Source organism: Taudactylus pleione, unplaced genomic scaffold (genome assembly GCF_031769625.1).
Source record: "Taudactylus pleione unplaced genomic scaffold, aTauple2 ptg000004l, whole genome shotgun sequence".
Lineage (NCBI taxonomy): Eukaryota > Metazoa > Chordata > Amphibia > Anura > Myobatrachidae > Taudactylus > Taudactylus pleione.
Genome location: NW_028284407.1, coordinates 3,120,333 through 3,141,031, shown reverse-complemented (window position 1 = coordinate 3,141,031; position 20,699 = coordinate 3,120,333). Strand labels below are relative to the sequence as shown.

Genomic DNA, 20,699 nt, shown 5'->3' with positions numbered 1-20,699 from the left:
TGTTCCCCGACCACTAATTTAAAGCATTTCACGCATGTCGGCAGTACAACTGTAAACATGTCGGAGTTCCGAGGTCCCCATAGTGATTGCAGACATTCAGAATGTCGATAAACCAACTACATACTGTGGCAAAGTCAGGGAAGTGTGAGAAGGTTTTGTAGCAAACACCGTTGTAAAGAACACACTAATGGTGCATACACACGATCAGATTTTTCCTTCAGATATGAACGATAACGATTTAAAAATCGTTCAGTCGTTCATATCTGAAGGAAAATCGTTCATATCTGACATGCCTGAACGATGGACGATCAACGATGCGCGTTCCCGATGGTCAGATAACGATTTCTGACATCTGATGTGTTTGCAGTCAGACTTGGACGATTCCATTCATTTTAATGCAGTTAAAAATTGTTCAATCGTTCAAATCGTTCAAAACTTTGGTAAAATCGTTCAAATCGTTCAGTCGTTCATCTGACAAATCTGACAAGTCTGACAAATCTGACCGTGTGTATGCTCCATTACTGTGAAGAATTTGGGCCTTATTTATCAACGAGTTTTATAACTCAAAATGCATTTTAAAACTCGTTGCGTATGATAACGGTGCTCCAGCATCTGTTTGAAAAATGCCAGTTGGGAGCTGATTGGCTTGAGCATCATTTATCATACACAGTGAGTTTTATCGCTCGTTTTGAGTGATGAAACTCATTGATAAATCAGGCCCAAAAACATTGTAGAAAACGGGTACAGACAAGTGAAACTTTTGGAAATGCATATATCTCATTGGTGCATGAATGAAAAACTATCACAATTTGGGCAGATCAACAATAGGATATTTACAATATTAAGTGAATAGTCTGACCATTAGTGTTTGCATACTGTCCCTGTAATAAGCACTATAGACACCAGCACAACAGCAACGCAGACTGAGAAAACTACAAAAAACGATTGGTCAAAAGTATAGACTTTAAACATTTCTCAGAAGTTGCCTAACTTTGCTCAAAACATGTGACATACTTTATTTTGAAAACTAAGAACTTTGCACTGCTAGAACGACCCCCTCCTTGTGAATCCATCACACAGCAATACTTTGGTGCTGGCTTCATTACATTGGGCCTCACTGAACTTTTAGACATATAGAAATATTACTTTCTGGCAACTTTCCAAAGTATTTTTAATAGAGGTCATCAACATAAAAAGTACAAATGTTATGCACCATAAGTTCTCAGGAACATTTTTATTTTATCACATTTATTTTAAGTACCTACCAATTGAACATTTATGTAATCCTCAATATTAAAGCACAAGTTGCATTTTTCCGCCCCACACAGGACTAAACAAAAGTACTTAGCTGTACTACATTGTGTGTATCTTGTAATATGGGTAACCAGTGATTACTACTTAATGTTTGCATGAGCTATTGCGCAGCAGCAGTCTCCCTCAGCAGTTTTACATATTGTAGGGCTTGACAAATCCCAGGGGTCAGGTCGCCATGGCTACCAGATTTTGCTGCCTGGCTACCAGATTTTGCAGTGAGGGAGGAAGCAGATCCTTATCAGCTCACGCGGAGATTCGTGCCTATAGTATTGCGGCGTTCATTTCATGCACAGGAGTGCATGTGCTGAGTGTCGTATTCGGTACTGCTGTGCCTGCATCCGTCCCGGCCTGCGCTGACTCCTCCTGTCCTGCTCTGACCCATGCTGTCTGTCTCAGTCTAAGCTGATCCTCCTGTATGTCCTGGCTGTCTACCGTCACCTATCTCTGGCTGCATAGAGCTCCCCGGTAATAGGGTCTATGCGTAGCGGCTTCAGAGGGATAGTGGAGTGACCACTAGGGGAAGGGGGGTTCTGTTGTGGTCCGTTATTACTGGAGGGTGAGGCAGGGGAGCTGTGCAGAGCAGTGAGGGGGCCTCCATGTTACTATATCCATTCAACTGTGACCATTTTGTGGACTAGTATAGTGTGTATAACAGTTGCATAACACACAGAGCTGTGCTCCTCACTCACTCCTGTAATTATAATTTTTTTTTTTTTTAGGTTGGGGAGGGGGGATCTGGGCAGTGATCTGGCTCCTACACTTTCATCCTGACTCCTAGATTTTAGAAGAATTTGTCAAGCCCTGATATATTGTATTCTTCAAGACCACTATTTCCACACGTTTCCATAAGACACTGAAACCAGTGCGTTGTAGCACTATCAACAACCCCTCCTCACCCCCCGTACCGCTTAACAGTTTGGCTCCATCATCCGAGTATTAAAGCAGCACATGAGAAACATACTCTACTCTGATTTTGGCTCACACTAGTAAAGATTTCTCATGTAGCTTGTGGTCTAAACTGTCTCATACAGATGTCCCAATGTGTTAGGTCAGCGTGCCCTGCTAGACCAAAGCTCTAGGAACAGCTGGAGTGTAAAGGTGCATATCCACTACACAATAAAAATGAACGATTAAGACATAGGCCCGTATTCAATTGGTTTCGCACCCGCGATAAAGTTTTGCCTGCTGGACTTTCCACCGACTTTGCGTGTTTTGGACACACGGAAACTTACCGGGCGCTCCCCCGCTATTCGCTGTAATAAATTCCAAAACACGCGAAAATGGCAAACTGCGAAGTCGGAACAGGCGGAAAGTGCTGTCAGAATTGGGGAAACCTGCCAGAACACCTCCAAAACTATATACTAACATTGGGGATCAATGTAGAGGTCCCCGAATAGCCCTAATAAATCTATCTGGTGTACTTAAGTTGTGTCAATAGTCTCTAATTAGCGTCTTTGCATAAGTGGTGTAGAATGGCATTAAGCAGTATTTTTTTGGGAAAATAAGTAGTCCTGTCAAATTTGGGGTACTTGAAAATGGGTGCTAGCATATTTTAAAGTCTCAAAAGTGAAGTTTAAAAAACCGTGAAAAACTCCCCAGCAGCAAACACCTGCAATCAAAAAAACACCTGACCCATCCTTGCAGCCCCCCCAAAAGTCTATTTCGCTAGTTTATATGCTTGTATGTACCCCAACTTTGAACTTTTTCGCCCCCAAAATGAAAGTACTTTTTTGGGGTGTTCATTTTTTTTTTTAGGTAATTTTTTTTACAGTTAACCTTTGGGGGACTGTCCGAAGGGTTCTGAGTGGTTTCCCCACCTTTGCACCCCAAAAATAAAGATTTTGCACTTTTTTTCATTACTTATTCTGAGGCGAAACTTTTTCGCCTATTACATTTCATTGACTTTCCACGGACGCGGAAAGTGTTTGCAATTGAATACGGAGACAAGCTTCCACCAGGCGACATCTCGTCATCCGCGATACTTTTTTGCGGATTCCGACTTTTCGTTGCTAATTGAATACGTGCCATAGTTATCGTTTAATCGTTCATTAATCGTGCAGTGAATATGACGGCAATGACCAGCGATGCACGCTGGTCGTTTGCTGGCATCTGTCATCGCCTGAACATGCAGGCCAACCTGCCGATATCGACAGGTTGTGCATGTTCGGGGATGAGGGAGGGTGCCTGGACTGATCGAAATATCGTTCAGTGTGGGCACATTATCCACTGCGCAATATAAGGAACAATTACGATGTAATCGTACGGTCGTTCTACACTCGTGTAGTGGATATGCACCTTAAAAGATCACCTCTTTCTGGTCTGTGAAAAAAAATTTCCTAAAAAAAAAAATGCCCAATTTCAGACCAAGGAAGCTAAGAACGTTATTTTAATACTCTGCATTCATGTTACAGTGTTCACATAAAACAACGTGCAAGTGAAATCCGAAAACATACACAAGGAACATGTGGCTCTAAGAAACTTTGGAAAAATCAGCGACACAAGACAACATCTGGTGTACAGAAGACAGACCACCCCAGCTAAAGGAGAGACTCCCCTCTGAATATCACGGCTATGAACGCAGCGCAGGAAGCTCTCTCTTAGGTGGTAATTCAATAAATCTCAGAAGATTAACCAGCTGTAGATTACGTATGATAAGTGGCTGGTAAGCAAATGTTAGCCCCCACCCTCAAACCAGGACCATACATTTCAACCCCCAGCCTCCCCCCTTCCAAAAAAAAGACAGACAGTACAGCCAAACCACGTGCCAAAGCATTTAAAAACGGAACCTCCGTTGTAAAGTAGTTATGTAAAGTCAACTGGGGGGGGGGGGGGGGGGAGCAGCCGGGCTAAGTCCACAGTAAAATATACATGTTTACAAGCACAAGGTTAAGGGGACAGATCTTATCTCCCTAGCCCATAAGCAAATGTTACTCTCCAGAGTAAATCTGAGGCCCATTTGAAACGGAAAACATTACAGAACATCAAAGAAAAGCGCAGTAATCGTATAATAAACTCCTTTGTAATCTGGAAAACATTTTCTTAAAACAGGCTTTCCTGATTAACATGACAGATACATTTCAAACAGACAGAAGAATACTGGCAGCTTATCTTTCAGCAACCGATCTCCTTTCCAGGCTACTGCATACGCTGACTGCTTGGCACGAGAAGCGCAAATGTACGAACAAGAAATATTCTCTGCTATGAAGCAACACTAAATTCATTATCAAGGAACCAATGAGAAAAAGATGACATTCTTATCGTTCCAGTCCCGTTTGGGCCTCCAGAAGTGGGATGGGAATAGTGTGTGCACGCTGTAAAACACAAGGGAAGTAAAAACACACAGGAGTTCCCTGACCAAGGGATTTTTTAATCTTGAAATAACTTTTAATATCTATATATAGTAGGATTACAATTTATCTTATAATAACCAATTCAACAAGCTGCCATCAATACAATAATGTCATATACACATGTGCAACATATACACACACACAGAGGGCAAAGAGTTCCCAGAGCTATTCAATTGTCTCCCCTGCGCCCGGCACGCAGTCAAGATGCCATTAAGGTATTTTCCGAACTTAAGTACCGGCCGCAATGCTGTCAGCTCCACGCTAAGCTAAAAAAAAACAGCATCGCGGCCGGGACTGTAGTTGGATTTCTGCTCGCATCCTCAGGAGGGTGCGAGAAGAAATCCTGTAGTCGGACTGAACAGAGTGATGAATTGAATAGCTCCGGGATCTCCTTCCCAGGGCTATTCAGAACCTCGCTGAATTAAATCACTCCCATAGAGGCAGATTCAATTAGTCGCTGTAATTTAGCGCAGGCTAATTGTTCGCCGGGGGCTACTCAATTAGCTCCACTTAACGGTGAAATCCCAGATAACTGTGTTGTTATCGGGTGATAGCAGCTAGTTTACACACAAATCTGTGAACTTTTCACAGATTTGTGTGCTAGCGCCCAATAACCAGTGTTAACGTCTATTAACACGGTCATTTAATGGTCTTTAACACAGCTATCGGGCAAATTCGGGAGACTAATTGAATAGCCCCGGGCGTTAAAGCCTGAGGCTACCTCCCGTTATTACCCGCTGTCATTTACCGCAGGTAATTGAATTCCCCAATAGAAAGATATATATGTACAAGCATGTCGCTAACAGTAGGCAGTCGGGATGCCGACGGTCTAAATGCAGACCGTCGGCATCCCGACAGTCTAATCCCAGCAAGGGTCTAATGACAGGCGTCGAAATCTCGACGCCTGTCATTTTACCTACACCAGGAGTCCGACGCCCGGCATCCCGATCGATGGTAAGCCGGGTGCGGACAGCCGCGCGGGGGGGTGGTTAGGTTAGGCACCCCCGGGGGAGGTTAGAGTTAGGCAACCCCCCAGGAGGGTTAAGTTTAGGCAGTGGGAAAGGGTGGTTAGGTTTAGGCAGGGGGGAATGGGGTTAAGTTTAGGCACTTATAGGGGGGTTAGGTTTAGGCACTTATAGGGGGGTTAGGCACTAGGGATGGAGGTTAGGGTTAGGTTAGTTAGTACTTACCTTTAGCGCAGTCGGGATCTTCACTGGTGCCGGTCTTTGAACAGCCGGACATGCGTCTGGCGGTAAATCATACCGATCCTATCGCTAACGGTGGTTATATTACTACACATCACTAGGACTTGAATTTTCCAGATATTGCATTTTTCTGTAGTAGCAAGTAGTAATAATATAGCAGTGCTCCACACAGTGACTGAAGACAACACTCAGGGTCTGACTCACAGTTGCAAACAAGTCCGCTCTGTAAACGGATCTCGCGATTTTTAGCAGCTGCTAATGTGTCGGAGCTTGCATATGCATAACTTAAGTCCTGTTGAAGAAACGCGCTGTGTAAATAAAATTATGATATGCACTTACATGTGATTTAGAGAGGGAGATACATGAAACATTCTACAAGCGGTGGTGTTGCCCTTAGCAACTAGATTATAACTATAATTTTATAGAGTGTGATAGTTAGAAGCTGATTGGGTACTATGGGCAGAGCTCCCACTTGACCTCTTTAGAAGGTTTCATAAATCTCCCCGGACTCACGTGCGTCTTAGTCGCATCTCTACTTCCGGCTTAGTGGGTGTAACCGGGTGTTCGCTCATAGGGGCGGGTACATGGAACTGCGGACTATTCAGAGTTGTACGTATGCAGTGATCCGGCTGATTTCAGACTAATCTCTTGCGCAAAGGGATAGTGCTGATACAAACGCACACTGACAGTGATGACGGCTATATTCTGCGGTGGATATTTAACGGCGGAGGGGTCGAACAGACGAGGCAGACTCTCAATACAGGCGGAAATTTGCATTTAATTCCGAGCACGCAATGCGGCTGCAAATGCATGCAACACCGAATCAGGACCACAGCGATCTGGTCTGTGTGGATGACATTATTAACGATGAGCAGCAACTATTTAATTGCTCTAACATTTCTGATGAACACACACATATACAAAGTATCTGCCTTTATGGGTCGATACAGTAGTAGGCACCACATTTTATTTCTACACCACATCAGCAGAAATAAGCACAGTGCCACCAAGTATTAAATTGATCCCTTTGCACAACACTAAAAAAAAAAAGACACCAGTAAAAAACACTGATAAGGGAGCAGAAACAGCAGCGTTAGCTAGGCAAGAAGAATTGTTCACCTCTTTGCAACCATTTTTGCTTATGGCAGCAGAAAATACAGTTTATAATATTCTGAAGTGGTACAGTCACTTAAAAAATGGCAAGCACACATTAACAGTCTGCGGTCATTTTAAATGGTTATTATTTATAGGAATGCTGCAAAGTTCATAGAAGTATTTCAAAAGAGAAAACTTATCACAGGAAAAGGATTTCACCAAATATACTCTAACTATAAAAATCAAGATATTTTTTATTTAGCATTTTAGCAGACTTTTATTCTGGTCATTTTATTTTAGCACAGGGGGCGCCCTCCCAGAATCATATGTAATCTAACGTTCATCAGAGGGGCTGGGGGTCTATATCTACATTTGCTTTGGTAGGCCTCTGTGTTCGGGTTGTACAAGTCCAGATGGCAGGCATGGTGCCAAATAATGTACTGCTGACAACTACATATGAACACAAAGAGTAGGTTTACAATCCTGCAGAAATTTACAACTACATCGTTCTACCCGGTGTCTCAGAGCTAATAAATACTTATGATGGTCACACCATACTAGTAGCACATACACAAAGATGAATCTACAGAGACATAAAACTGTAATGATCAAAGCACACAGCAGGGATCCCCAGTTAAACAGCATAATATAAACCACAATATACAATTGTTAATAACAAGAAAAACAAAAGTAATTTAAAGTCTGATTAGTTTTTAATCTATACATATTTCAAGCCGTCTTCTTTCACTACAGGGCCAAAAATGCGTGGAATCCATCCAAACAGATCCGTATGTGCTTGTTAAACATTAAACGCCAAAGCCATGAGTATACATATGGAGATGGTCCTGCTGCCTATGCGGCTACAGATGTGTCCTCATACATCTAGCCTCAATATGCCACATAGCGCGACTTGCTTGGCATGAGTGAGCCGCCAGGGCCTATGCTACTCCACTAGTGTCGGGCGTCTTTTATCGATGAAAATGCGTCTATGGGGCATATTCAATTAGTTGTGAAAAGTCCCGGACTTTTCGCCGACATCGCTGGTTTTCAAAGCAGAAAAGTATCGCGCTCGTCCCTGCATTCAATTCCAATTCACCGAAAACGGAACCCGGCAAGTTCGAAACCAGGGATTAGTGCTGTCAGTTTTGGGAAAAATCAGCCTGACACCCCCTAAAAGATGCACTGACATTTGGGATCACTATAGATACCCCCGAACAGGCCTGCTGAAGGTATTTGGGTACTTAAATGCTCTCAATAGCTGCTAATTAGTGTCTTTGCACAAGTGGTGATGAATAGCAATTTGCAGGTTTTTTTTTTTTTTTTTTTTACACAGTTTACCTTTGGGGGGCTGTCCACGCAAGTTTGCACCCCAAAACCCCAATTATGCACTTTTTTCCGCCTAGTTTCATAAGCAAATCTTTTTCGCCTATTCCAATGCATTGACTTTCCGCAATGGCGAAAAGTCTTTGGAATTGAATACGGAGATAAGCTTTCGCCTGGCGAAATGACATCACCGGCGAAAACTTTTCGCAGAAAACTGCTTATCGCAGCTAATTGAATACGGCCCTTAGTCGCAATGTGATGTAACTAGGACGCACCAGGAGACTGTGCTGATTAATGTGATATGCAACACTTGTATATCTGTGTGCACCAGAGTCTGTATATGAAGCAAAACAGAACTTGGAATGAAATAGCCGCGGTCGCTACCACATAGCTACCACGTAGCACTTCCTATGTAGATTGAGACTCAGTCGCACACAGATATACAAGCGGTGCATACCAAATTAATTTGATATGCGACACTTGTATACCGATGTGCGACTGAGTCTCTCAAACAACATGCGAAGTGCTACGATGCAGCGGCCGCAGATTGTTTCCACGCCAAGTTCTGTTTACAGTCTTAGTCACACACAGATATAAAAGTAGCTTTCCTGCTAGCCTGTTTTAGCAGGGTGCTGCGCCCTGCCCGATTTTAAAGTGGCAAAATGCGCCGCTATATGCCCTTATAGCGGTGCCCTGCTAAAACAGCCTGTAGTGTGCCTTCCCTACCTGCGGGCCGCAGTGTCACACGGGTGGGAAAAGTTGCTGTTACCGAACACCACCAGGTGAATAGATGCCCCAAGTGTGAGGGATTGGGGGAGAGTCACAAAGACCCGCCCCCTCTGGGCAGTCACATGGGAGTACCTCCTGCCCACGGTCTAGCAGGAACACTATATACAAGTATCACATATCAAATTACTCAGCACAGTCTGGTGCATACTAGTCGAATTGCAACTTAGATGCATTTTCTGCAAAAAAAAAAGAAGCCAGGCGCTAGCAAAGCAGCACGGGACCTGGTGGCTCCCTCACACCAGGCAATTCGCGATGCGTGGCGTATTGAGGCTAGATGTATGAGGACACATCTGTACTTTTTGTAGTGGGTTTAATCAGGTAAATACATCTAGGAATTTTTTTTTAAAGTTCTTTTTTTTCTGATCATGTTTTTTTTGCATAGTAGAATGGCAAATTAGCTTTTAAATGCAGAAATACCCAAATACATTTGTAGTTCGTGTCAAAGAGGTAGATTTACTAAAGTTTCTAAAACAGACAAGTGGTGGTATTGCCCAAAGCAACCACTCGCTATCATTTCTCTATTGCCTTCTAGAATATGTCACGTGATTGGTTTGATTCTGCAGGTGACTGACAGTTACCTCCGCTCAAATCACAGACGCATCACTGCCACGTGATTTATTTGTTCTGCAGATGACGAGAGTTGCCTCCACCCAAATGTTGGCAAATTCTCAATTTAAGTAGGGATGCGAACAGAATAGTTTGAGTCACACAGTACACATAGCCTGCATTCATTTCATGCCACATAAAAGGAGCAGAATAAAAATGAACAGCAAGAGGGCCACTGAAGTCTGATGTGCTATGTAGCTTTACTCTCTACTACTCTACGGGGAGCAAGCAGAAATAAGTGATGCTTTATTAGCCTTATTATATGTGTTGGAATGTTATCACTTGGCTTCTGTATTGTCATCTTCTGCACTTTTTTGGGGTTTAAAATAATGAATCAATAAAAAGAAAGCCAACATATTAGCAAATAGATCACAATTTCTTCAAGTACTAATCAAACAATGGTATCATAGTTATACTTAGGCTGGGTACACACGTACAGATTTTCTGTCCAACCATCCAACTAGTTGATTGGTTGGAATGAAAATCTGGTAACGTATGGGAGTAACTGATGATCAGCAATTTGCTCCTAAATGCCAGAAAACAGGTGAAAATGGTCAGTAAGACAAGTTTGTTAAATGTTTGATCTAAACAATTTGTTCAAACAACAGTTTTTGTCCATTTTCCAGCGTTTGGGAGCAAATTGCTGATTGTCATTTGCTTTCATACCTTATCAGATTTTCATTCCAACCAATCAACTAGATGGATGGTTGGACAGAAAATCTTTAGGTGTGTACCCAGCTTTATACTCTTTCCAGTCCTGCCAAGCCCTGAACATAAAAATGGTTTAGTCGCAGAGTACAGGAGAAGAGTATCAACTCTGCCAGTCTTCAAAAACAATCAAATTAGTGTTTTAAAAACACATTAATATTTTGTGCGCCATTCCAAATCAATGCAGAGTACATATAAAAGGCCATATCTACAGCCATTTTAAATGTTGGCGAGTGTATGTCTCTGCTGTTATGTCCTGTACCTTCACAAACGGCAGAGAGTACTACTAGACACTTAAGTATTGGTAGGACATAATACAGAAGCAGTGGCTTCAGACTTCATTCTCTGCAAGAAACAAGCCCATTGTCTCCAAGTGTTCTGCCTCAATGTTCTCAGTGTTCCACACTAAAGAAAGTTCAACCTCTTCCCAAAATAAGTCCTTGCAACTCTTCATAGAACCCTCTAATTACGTTAAACTGTTCGATGGGCAACAGCACTTGCGTATAATAGAGTATTATCCTACACAGCCTGCAAGAGAATAGTGTGTAAATGGTATAAAACAATGCATAAAAGCACAACTGAACTGACCACCTTTGAAATAGGTCTACATAAACAATTGTGTGCAGTGGACAATTACTGGTTTCTAGAATTACTGACTTTTAATCACGCTTAAAAGGATTTGGCATAAAAAGAATCGCAGAACAAAAAAATGCTCTGTACAGCCAGGAAAAGGTGTCACTGGCAGCCATACTATAACGTACATCACAAACATTACACTTCTGACAAAAACAAACTTTAATTAGACAAGAGATGGACTGCCAAATTAATTCAATCCTTCTTAAATAAATATATTTGCACGTTTCCAGCAGATGGATGGGTCATATATCCATAGAACAGTTATACAATAGATAGGTCATATGTTTATATATAAAATGTTATACACACACACAAAGGTATTTATTCCACAAGCATCAATAAGTGAACCCTGATTGCTTCAGAGTGGGGTGAGGAAGGCCCCTATAGCTGGATGAAACATTGGCGCACATACCGTTCAACACTTTTGTGGATCAAACCTCAAATTTGAATGACCCGAGATACGATGAAATATATTGCAGAGAGATCATATATTTTAATCATCTCAACACAATTGCTTAAATCATTTTGGAGGGATATTTGTGGCATTGTCCAAAACTAGTCTAGCATAATTTTTGCTATTGACAGCACATTAGGTCATAATTTGTATAACCATTTGTATATGTCTATCTTGCTCTATACAAAAGGTATAGAATCAATTGCGGAAAGCTTGGGACGTAGGGTTTTACAGATAGATAAGAGCAGTGTTTCCCAAACCTGGTCTTCAAGGCACCCTAACAGTCCAGGTATTCAGGATATCAGCACTTGAGCACAGATGCTTAAATCAAAACGACTGAGGTACTATTTAAGTCAACTGTGTTCACTCATGGATATCCTTAAAATCTGAACGGTTAGGATGTCTCAAAGGCTGAGTTTGGAAAACACTGGATAAGGAGATTATTGAAGTTTGGAGAAGGATATTTAAAGTATTTAAAAATACACAGAAAAAAAAAAAAAACACCAATACAGACTTGGACAGTCCCTCATTAAATTGTTTTAGCAGAGCTGCTCGCAGTGACTGCAGAAAGTACTTTGTCACACGCACATATTCACAATTACATTTCTTTTTGGGTTTCAGAACAGTCTGGGAAAAAAAAAAATAGAATGACATTCCGCACTGAGTTATCACACTTATCTCTGTGCACAAAAAGGAAAACAGAGGTGATGGGTCAACAATCTCCATATCACACATAGAGGGGTGATATCACACCCACAACATGTATCTCATTGTTACTGGAGAAGGAAGAAGGGGTTGTCTTGTAGTGATGCAAAACTTCAATGATTTAGCTGTATTTTAATATTAATTCTAACAAAGTTTAACAAAGCTAACTTGGAATAGTGCATCACTACACGACAACACATTGTGGGGTCAATTCAATTAAATGCGATGTTGAACAGCACCTGGAATGAGTTAACCGTTAACCCCGAATAGAGGATTCCTGCTCGCAGCCTCCTAAGGAATGCTGGTTTCGGGCTTGGCTCGTGCGCTAACAGCATCACGGCCGGCACTTAAGACTGAGAATGTCTGTATACCGCAACTAAACTCCCAGCATTAGGAGCCGTAACCTCCATTTGTCATTTTTTTTTATTATTATTTTACATCCAGTGGCTTCAAAAACCAGAAGGCGGCAAGCACAGAATGTGATGTGTTACTGAAGTTGTTGGAGAAATTGTTCAGCAACAGCTTGAATACGAAAAGCATTCCTGATCTTAGATCACTAAAATATCATTAGACAAGGAGACTATGGGCCTCATTCAGTTGTACACTATGCGCTGCAGGACGCGTCGTGTGAATAGACGCCTCTTGCCGGCTACTGTGATCTGCTGCCGCCTCCAAGGACGCATTCATCGGATCACTTGCGTGACCATCATCCATTTGAGTAGCCCTCGGGTTATTCAGTATGCCCATAAAATTCACGCCACCAGGGCCAGTGACGCTGTGTCGGAAGACGCAGACACTGGCCTCGGCACTCCAGAAAACGGGGGCTGGTCAGACGAAGCCTTCCCCGCACCCAAATGAACGCAGCATGTTAATCATGCTGTGGCTTAGAGGGCACTGTGACCGTAGTCGCAGAAAAAGATTGGTACATGCGCAGTACAGATCCTGCACATGCACTGATTGGAAACTATCAGAGTTTTACGTAAACCATCGGGTTTGCATACAACAACAGTGAAAGCTAAATTCTCAGCCGGACTTTTACCAGTAAAAAAAAAAAAAAATGCTACATTGGCCCGCGTTGTTCATTTGCGACCAGACTGGCCAATCGCATTGCTGCATCTTAAGATAAATCCTTCCAGCTTTCTTAAGCTAAAAGCTGGCTCCTCATCTGATTGTTGAACAAGAGAATGCCCAATGTGGATGTAGAAGATCAACAGAATAATCCGCCATCTTTAAATCACAATCTGGTATCCCAACAGCATCTTATCCCTTTCACAGGATCATTTCCACGCAGTATGCAGATTATAAACACCACAATACCTGTGACATCCAAAATATTGGGAGAGGAAACATAATATCTATGAACGGTTTCCAGCAACTGGGCTCCGTGGCCCTCGCCCTGAAATGAAGGCAAAATCAGCATCTGGCTGCAAGACAAGAGAGAAAAAAATGTTAAAAAAAAAAAAAAAAAAAAGCTAAATGTTGGGAATACAAGGTGATGAAACAGTGAAAACATTTTACCTACTACTATTGCGGTTTTTGTAAAGAAATACATTTCTTCGGTTAGACCAGTGGTTCCCAAACTTTTTGGAATCATGGCGCTCTAGAGTATCAGCATTGGTTTCATGGCACCCCTAAGTTTACGGTTGTTATACAGAAATTTAGAAAAAAATCTAGTAAAATAGTAAGTGAAGTAAGTTGTGCTTACCTGTCATCCTTTGGAAAAGGGAAAAGAGAGAAAGAAGACTTGTTTGGGGGCACACTAATGTAATAATGTGATTAAAACTTAGCTTTTAATAAGCAACACTAAAATAAGTGGGAAAATATTTTTTAATTCAAAGCTAGAAAAAATGCAAAGGAGGAAGAAAAAAAATACGAAAAAGTATACGTTTGTTTTTTTTTATTTTATTTTTTTACAAAACAAAAATTATGATAGTTTCTTATGTGGGTAAATGTCCCATCAAGCAGTGCCGTATTGGCAAGGCGAAAATTTTTGTGCATATACACACTGTGAAAAAACTGATAACTACACCCTTGTGCTGCACAGTCAGCACCAAAAAATAATACTGATGGAGAAAGTATAAATAATAATTGTGTCAATTTCTCCTAGAACAATTAACTCAGAATATTTGCTGTGAATAATTAAACCCTTGTTTTAAGGCATAGGGCCATATTCAATTAGGGAGCGAAAAGTCCGTGCTTGACTTTTCGCTCCACATCAGTGGGTTTCCGGGGATAAAGTATCGGGCGTGTGCCAACTTTATCCCCATATTCAATTAGGAAGCAGTGAAAACGGGAGCTGGCGGAAAGGTACGTATCGGGAAAAATTCGGGAATTTTTGGGAAATGTCCCTGGCTTCCCCCTAAAGATTCACCGGCGAAAAAAAGTCAATGTAATTGAATACGGGGATAATTGAAATAGGCGAAAATGACATTCTGACATTTCGCCTCAAATTGAATACGGCCCATATTAGGAAATGATGTGTCAATCTTCAGCAATGATATATAATCATATATTCTTCTTATGACCATATGTCCAGACAAATTGCTGCAGTATGACTCTTGCACAGAAAAAAGGGGGCTCCCTGCTGCCAGGTTAAGTAAATAGATCAGATGGGTAAAGGTCAAAGAGACTGTCTGTATGGTCTCCTTAATCAGTTGTTGAAATAATGTTAGCCGGGTCTCAACCTATTTATGCTTTTACTACAGGCAAAGAGAAAAAGTAGCTCAATCACAGAGGATACTTTTGTATCAAACAGTAAAGCTGGCCACACACTAGACCAACTTACATCAAACCATCCAAATAGTTGATTAGTTGGGATGAAAATCTGGTAACGTATGGGAGTAAATGATGATCAGCAATTTGCTCCTAAATGCCAGAAAACAGATGAAAATGGTCGTTCAGACAAATTTGTTAAATGTTTGATCTAAACAATTTGTTCAAACAGCAGCTTTTTGTCCATTTTCTGGTGTTTGGGAGCAAATTGCTGATTGTCATTTGCTTTCATCCCTTACCAGATTTTCATTCCAACCAATCAACTAGTTGGATGTAAATTGGTCTAGTGTGTGGCCAGTTTAATAGTAAATATTGTGTTGCTCAGTGTTGGTATCCTGTAATGCTCAGTAGATGCAATTTACCTGATGACACAGAGGTGTGGCAGGCTGTGCTTAAGTAGCAGCCTGCTGACTGAGCTAAGGTATATCGCTTAAGCTGGGCATACATGTCAGACCAACAGACATTTTATCTGGCAGCCTGCCTGCCGCAGATGTCCGTGGCAAACACTGAGATTACTCACAGTGTATTAGCCCGACAGCTGCGCTCCGCCCCCGGGGGGGTGTCTGTCTGTCGGCCGTGGCTGGGCATACATTGCCCGATGCCGCCGACAGTTTACCCCATAAATATTGCATCGGACGGACATGCTGGACAATCCGGCATGCCCGACCGAGCAAAATTTAAAACTCGGTCTCCCGCACACACGCTACAATTATCAGGGCGATGCACGGATATTGGGCGGATCGCCCCGATAATTGTAGCGTGTATGGCAAGCTTTATGCTGGGCAAACACTCTACAATTATCTGTCAAATCTGTTGGTGGGAAGGAAAATCTGGTCCCTTTTCTAGTGTTTGGGAGCAAATTTCTATTGTTAGTTGCTCCCATACGTTACAAGATTTTTTATTCCAATCAACGTTACAAGATTTTTCATTCCAATCAGCCAGATTGGACAGAGATCTGACAGATAATTGCATGTCAGTGTATGCCCAGCATTAGAAGGATTTTCTTAATTCTATGACATTTATAGTTCAAGTTTCATCTATTAATGCATTTCAAACGAAAAACTTTTTTTAAACAGTGTTATTAATCCAGGAGCATTGCAGCCCAGCTGATACCTCTGTGTCATCAGGCAAACTGTATGTCAGGCTTTGCTCAATTAACAGCCAGCTGACTGAGCTAAGGTATATCACAGGATTTTCTTAAGGTACCCATACATCTGCGACGGATCGTAGCGATGCGATCGGAAATTTCCGATCGCCCACCACAGACGTTCTGCGATCCGTCGCCGGATCGCAGACATTTTCCATGTTAAATGTCGGCGATTTGACGATCACAATCATTTTTTGATCACAATCGTAAAATCGGCATAATCCAACATGTTGGATTTCTGCAATGCCGGGTTGCAGCATTGCGGCAATCCATCGCAGATGGATGGGGCTCATTAGTTCTATGATTTTTGTGGCTCACTGCAGAGCATCAATAGAAAAAGCTGAGGTTAATCACAGACAAATTTAATCTATTAATGCATTTCAAACGAAAAACTTTTTTTTTTTTAAACAGTGTCATTAATCCAGGAACATTGCAGTCGGGTAAAGGCCCCCATTCATAAGCAATTGATTGCGGCAATTCTGCAATTTGTAATCGATTGTGTATAAATATCTTTCCCTTTTTCAATCAATTGCAGATTTACCACAATCGATTGAAAAAGGGAAAGATTTTTATACACAAATCGATTGCAAATTGCAGAATTGCCACAATCAATTGCTGATGTATGGGGGCCTTTAGATATGTTCAGTTAGCCCGCAGGTGGGCATTAGTGTGTTGTTTTCAAATTCGCAAAGCAGCAGCTATAATTTAGAAAAGTAGCAGTGATACACATAATGCTACATCTATAATCGATGGATTTGTATTTGTACCGTTCACAAATATTCATAGCTCCCATCAGACGACAAAATTCAAGCCCAATAGGCTCATATCAAACGAAGGTGGACATTTTGTGAAACTCTAATTCTATATATTCAAAAACAAACATTGCTGTCTAAGAACAAGGTCCGCACAGGTTAGCCCACCTGCTTCTGCTTTCTTACCACCTTGCTTTGACAGCAGAGGGTGATAGATGAGAGAGCATAGCGGGGTCCCGAACAGGGGTGAAAGATAGTAGCAGCGGCACTTCTGCTGTCGGGAAAAGAACCAGGCTATTTGCGCTGATACCAATTGGCAGTGTAGAACGGGCAGCAGGGAGTCCAGATGAGAGAGCGCGAAGTGATGAGAGGCAAGTAAGATTATATTCCTACCAAACAGTGTGGTGCTAACTGTGGTAAGCAGGAGACACAAGTAATGGGGTAATGAATAGGGGTAAATACATCCCATATCGTCTCCGTCTCGACATATATACCATGATAAGGTTTGCAGACCGAGGGGTAACGGTGGCGTCTCAAGAATAGCATATGTGCATAAGGGTACATTATCAGACATTAAAGAATAGCTTAACTAATATTGTTAATATCACTGTCCTCTCAGCATATGTAGCATTCAGCGGTTTGAATCCCAGAGGTAACGGTGGTGTTATAAATCAGTGTAGTGGCAGATGACGATCGGTTCACCTCCTAGGCTTGGTCACATCCTGGCCAGGCTGTCATCCTTTGGTTCAGTTATGTCGTGGACAGGTTTACACTTCCGTTTGTTCCTGTATTTACATTACATTGACCATAAATAATTTGATTTGGTGCTGGACTACCAGCCTGCAGCACCCCTGCAAGTGTCCCAAGGCACCCCAGTGTGCCAAGGCCCACAGTTTGGGAACCACTGGGTTAGACTATATAACTGTAAAGGTCAGTAGTTCTACAACTATCAGTGCCTATCACCATTGGACAAATGGCAAAGGCTGATGGTAACAGATCTCAGAGACATCGGACTTCCTACTGCCTATAGGTGGTGATATTAGCTGTTATTTATTAATACGGATACTTAAATGCCATTGCAATCTATAGGAGGCAGTCAAATGCACTTTCCTGCTCCTGTCCCTACGTCCGCCCCTATAGTGGATTCTCTCCTGACGCTCAGTGTGTGCCACTACACTCAGATATAGATTGTCAGCTGCATTTTAAATTTAAAAAAATTGAAAAAAAAAAAAAAAGTAAATTTAACCATTAATTCCCTGACAGAATTTGTGAACTGCTATCGTGATAATGGAATAATATTACATAAATCTTTTTATGTTATACTATACTTTATAATAAAGAAGTTATAAATGGAAAGCGACCTTGTTGATTGATTAAAACCAAACAAGTCACAATTTTAACTGAACAAAAAAAACCATTCATTTAAAATTACATAGACACACACTGAAATCATCCATCTAAAAAGGTGACTTTTTGACAAATTAACATTGTAGTTTATATCGTAAAGTTGTAAAAGACCTAAAAGCTTTAATTAGCTGCTAAGAGTACACCTTTCACATTAAAGGAGATTTAAATAAAAAGCTGCAATTAAGGTCTAGCAGAAGACAGAGTGGTCCAGCTCTAACTATACTGTGTCTTTCATCGCCCTTTATTCTCTCATAAAGCCAAAACACAATTATAGGTAGAATTGAGGGAACTTCAGTGAGATTCACTTGTGAAATACAAGGCAGAAAAAAAAACACAACACACAGAAAGGCACGTGTATCACTGGCAATTACCTTACACGTGGCCGGGTTTTGTCTGGGTACACATAGTAATTATAGACTGTCATGTAGCCTACAGTCGCAAAGAGCGTAGTCCCGTCCTTATTGTACTTCTCAAATCTGCAGATAAAACAGAAAGCCAAGCAGGTCAATTACAGGCAAGCTCCCATGCAGGGTCCACTTTCCTTTTCCATTCTCCAAGAGCGTTTCCAGTGTCAGCAAGCTACGCTGGAAGGGCCCAATGGGTACACCTGCTTTATTCTGAATGTACAATCCACTTAATTGGTGAGCTGCAACTTGGATAAATCAGCCCTCTTTGCATCACTTCAGTGCACTTGCCCATTGTACACATGAATAGGTGGCGAGTAAAATGGGAACACAGGGAAAGCTTGTTTTACTGTTTAAGCCCACATTCAGCACTCCAATCTACAACGGCGTTTAATTCAGTGCTATTCTGGAGGCCTCCGCAAACACAATGAAGGGAAACTGTGAGCCTTGTAAACAATGGTTTGTCTTGCCTGGGAAAAAAAAGATCATTATACTGTTGCTGTATAATTGGTGTCTACCAATTAAAAGTCCAAGCTTTGTTAAAGGAGGAAAGTCTAATGTTGATTTAGAAGGGTACTTACACCAGAAAGTAGTCCCACCGCTCATCGTCCACGTCGATGTAGCTAGCGGTCTCTATGAACCACATCAAGAAGGTCTGGAGTCTTTCGTGGTACTCTCTGAAGCCTGGGCAGGTCACATCAGCCTAGGGGTAAACATCACATCGGGTCAGACATTACATAGTCTAAAGAAAATAATAAAATGCTACCAACCGATTAAACAAACAACCTGCCCTAGGCATAAAAGGTATAAAATGAATCATTTGGATGACCTTAACTGGTAAATGACTTAACAATTAACATAAAATAAGGATATAAAAGGTGGTAGAATACAATGAATAAAGCAAATTCCTCAACTACTGCAATGAGTTTATCATCACATTCTCAAAGTACAGAAAAAAAACACATTACATAAAAAAGCTACAATTCAATTACAATTCAAACCATTGTATGTTGGGCCGAATTCAATTCAATGCGAAGCTATTCAATACACCGCACTGTTTGGGTGGCTAAAGGGTTTCTTCTCGCACTCCCCTGGGGATGCGAGGATATATCCGACAAAAGTTCCGGGCGCACGGCTGTTTTACTGCTTCGCGTGGCGCTAACAACCGAGCACACGGTACTATAGTCAGAGAATGACAGTTCTCGTGCCTAAACACCCAGGTTAAGTCGTGAGAACCGGAATTCTTCAAAGTAACAGCACGCTGAATTGAATAGCTCCGGGTGCGCTCTCAATCGAATTCCGCCCAAAGACTGATTGGTTGCTGTGGGCAATTTCCTTACTCTTTAGAAGTCTTGATACATCTCCCCCAACAATGTCCACATTCGTTCTAAAAATAAATAAAAAGTTCTAACAACTAAAGTAGAAGTTGTTTATTCGTACTCTGTGAACTAGGATTGTGCACTTTGTTTGCTGGCTTAGCGCGGCACTAACAGCCGCACACGCCCGGCACTCTAGTCAGAGAATGCCGGTTCTCACACCCAAACAATCAGGTTAAGTCGCGAGAATCGGCATCCACTGACTTAGCCAATTTCCATCAAGGCACACAGCACGGTGTATTGTGTATAGCACGGTGTATAGCTGCGGGAGCTCCCTTCCGTGGCTATTCATCTTCACAATGAATTGAATTCTGCCCAATGAGAGACTGGCTGAACGTTTTACACATAAGGGAAATGCTAGTCAATGAGCCCCTGAGGATCTTTTATGCTTCAGCTATCAAAAAGATGAAGTGTCTACTTCATGGACCCTGAAAACGTAACTGGTCACAGGATAACGACACTGACGTTACGCACATACAGGTTGATGTCACATGGCACATTCATATATTGCGCAAAGTTAAACCAGCTACAGTTATAGAACATGTTAAGTTATTGTTGCTATATTTTGAGTGTCTGCATCTGGTCTTTAGATATGAAGAGCAATTATCAGGCAAGGGAAAACATGAAATAAAGTTAATATATTGATCCTGGCAAAG

General features: G+C 41.7%; 1 protein-coding gene across 1 annotated transcript in view; it reads right to left on the bottom strand.

Annotated features, from left to right (window-relative positions):
- The window catches only part of HAT1 (histone acetyltransferase 1), a 66,051-nt gene that overhangs the window by 11,873 nt on the left and 33,479 nt on the right, over positions 1 to 20,699 (bottom strand). Inside the window, exons 6-8 of the mRNA XM_088470689.1 lie at positions 19,249 to 19,370; positions 18,635 to 18,739; positions 13,503 to 13,609 (exon numbers count right to left, since the gene is read on the bottom strand). Of these exons, the coding sequence (XP_088326815.1) occupies positions 13,503 to 13,609; positions 18,635 to 18,739; positions 19,249 to 19,370 (334 nt within the window). The remainder of the gene's footprint in view (positions 1 to 13,502; positions 13,610 to 18,634; positions 18,740 to 19,248; positions 19,371 to 20,699) is intronic.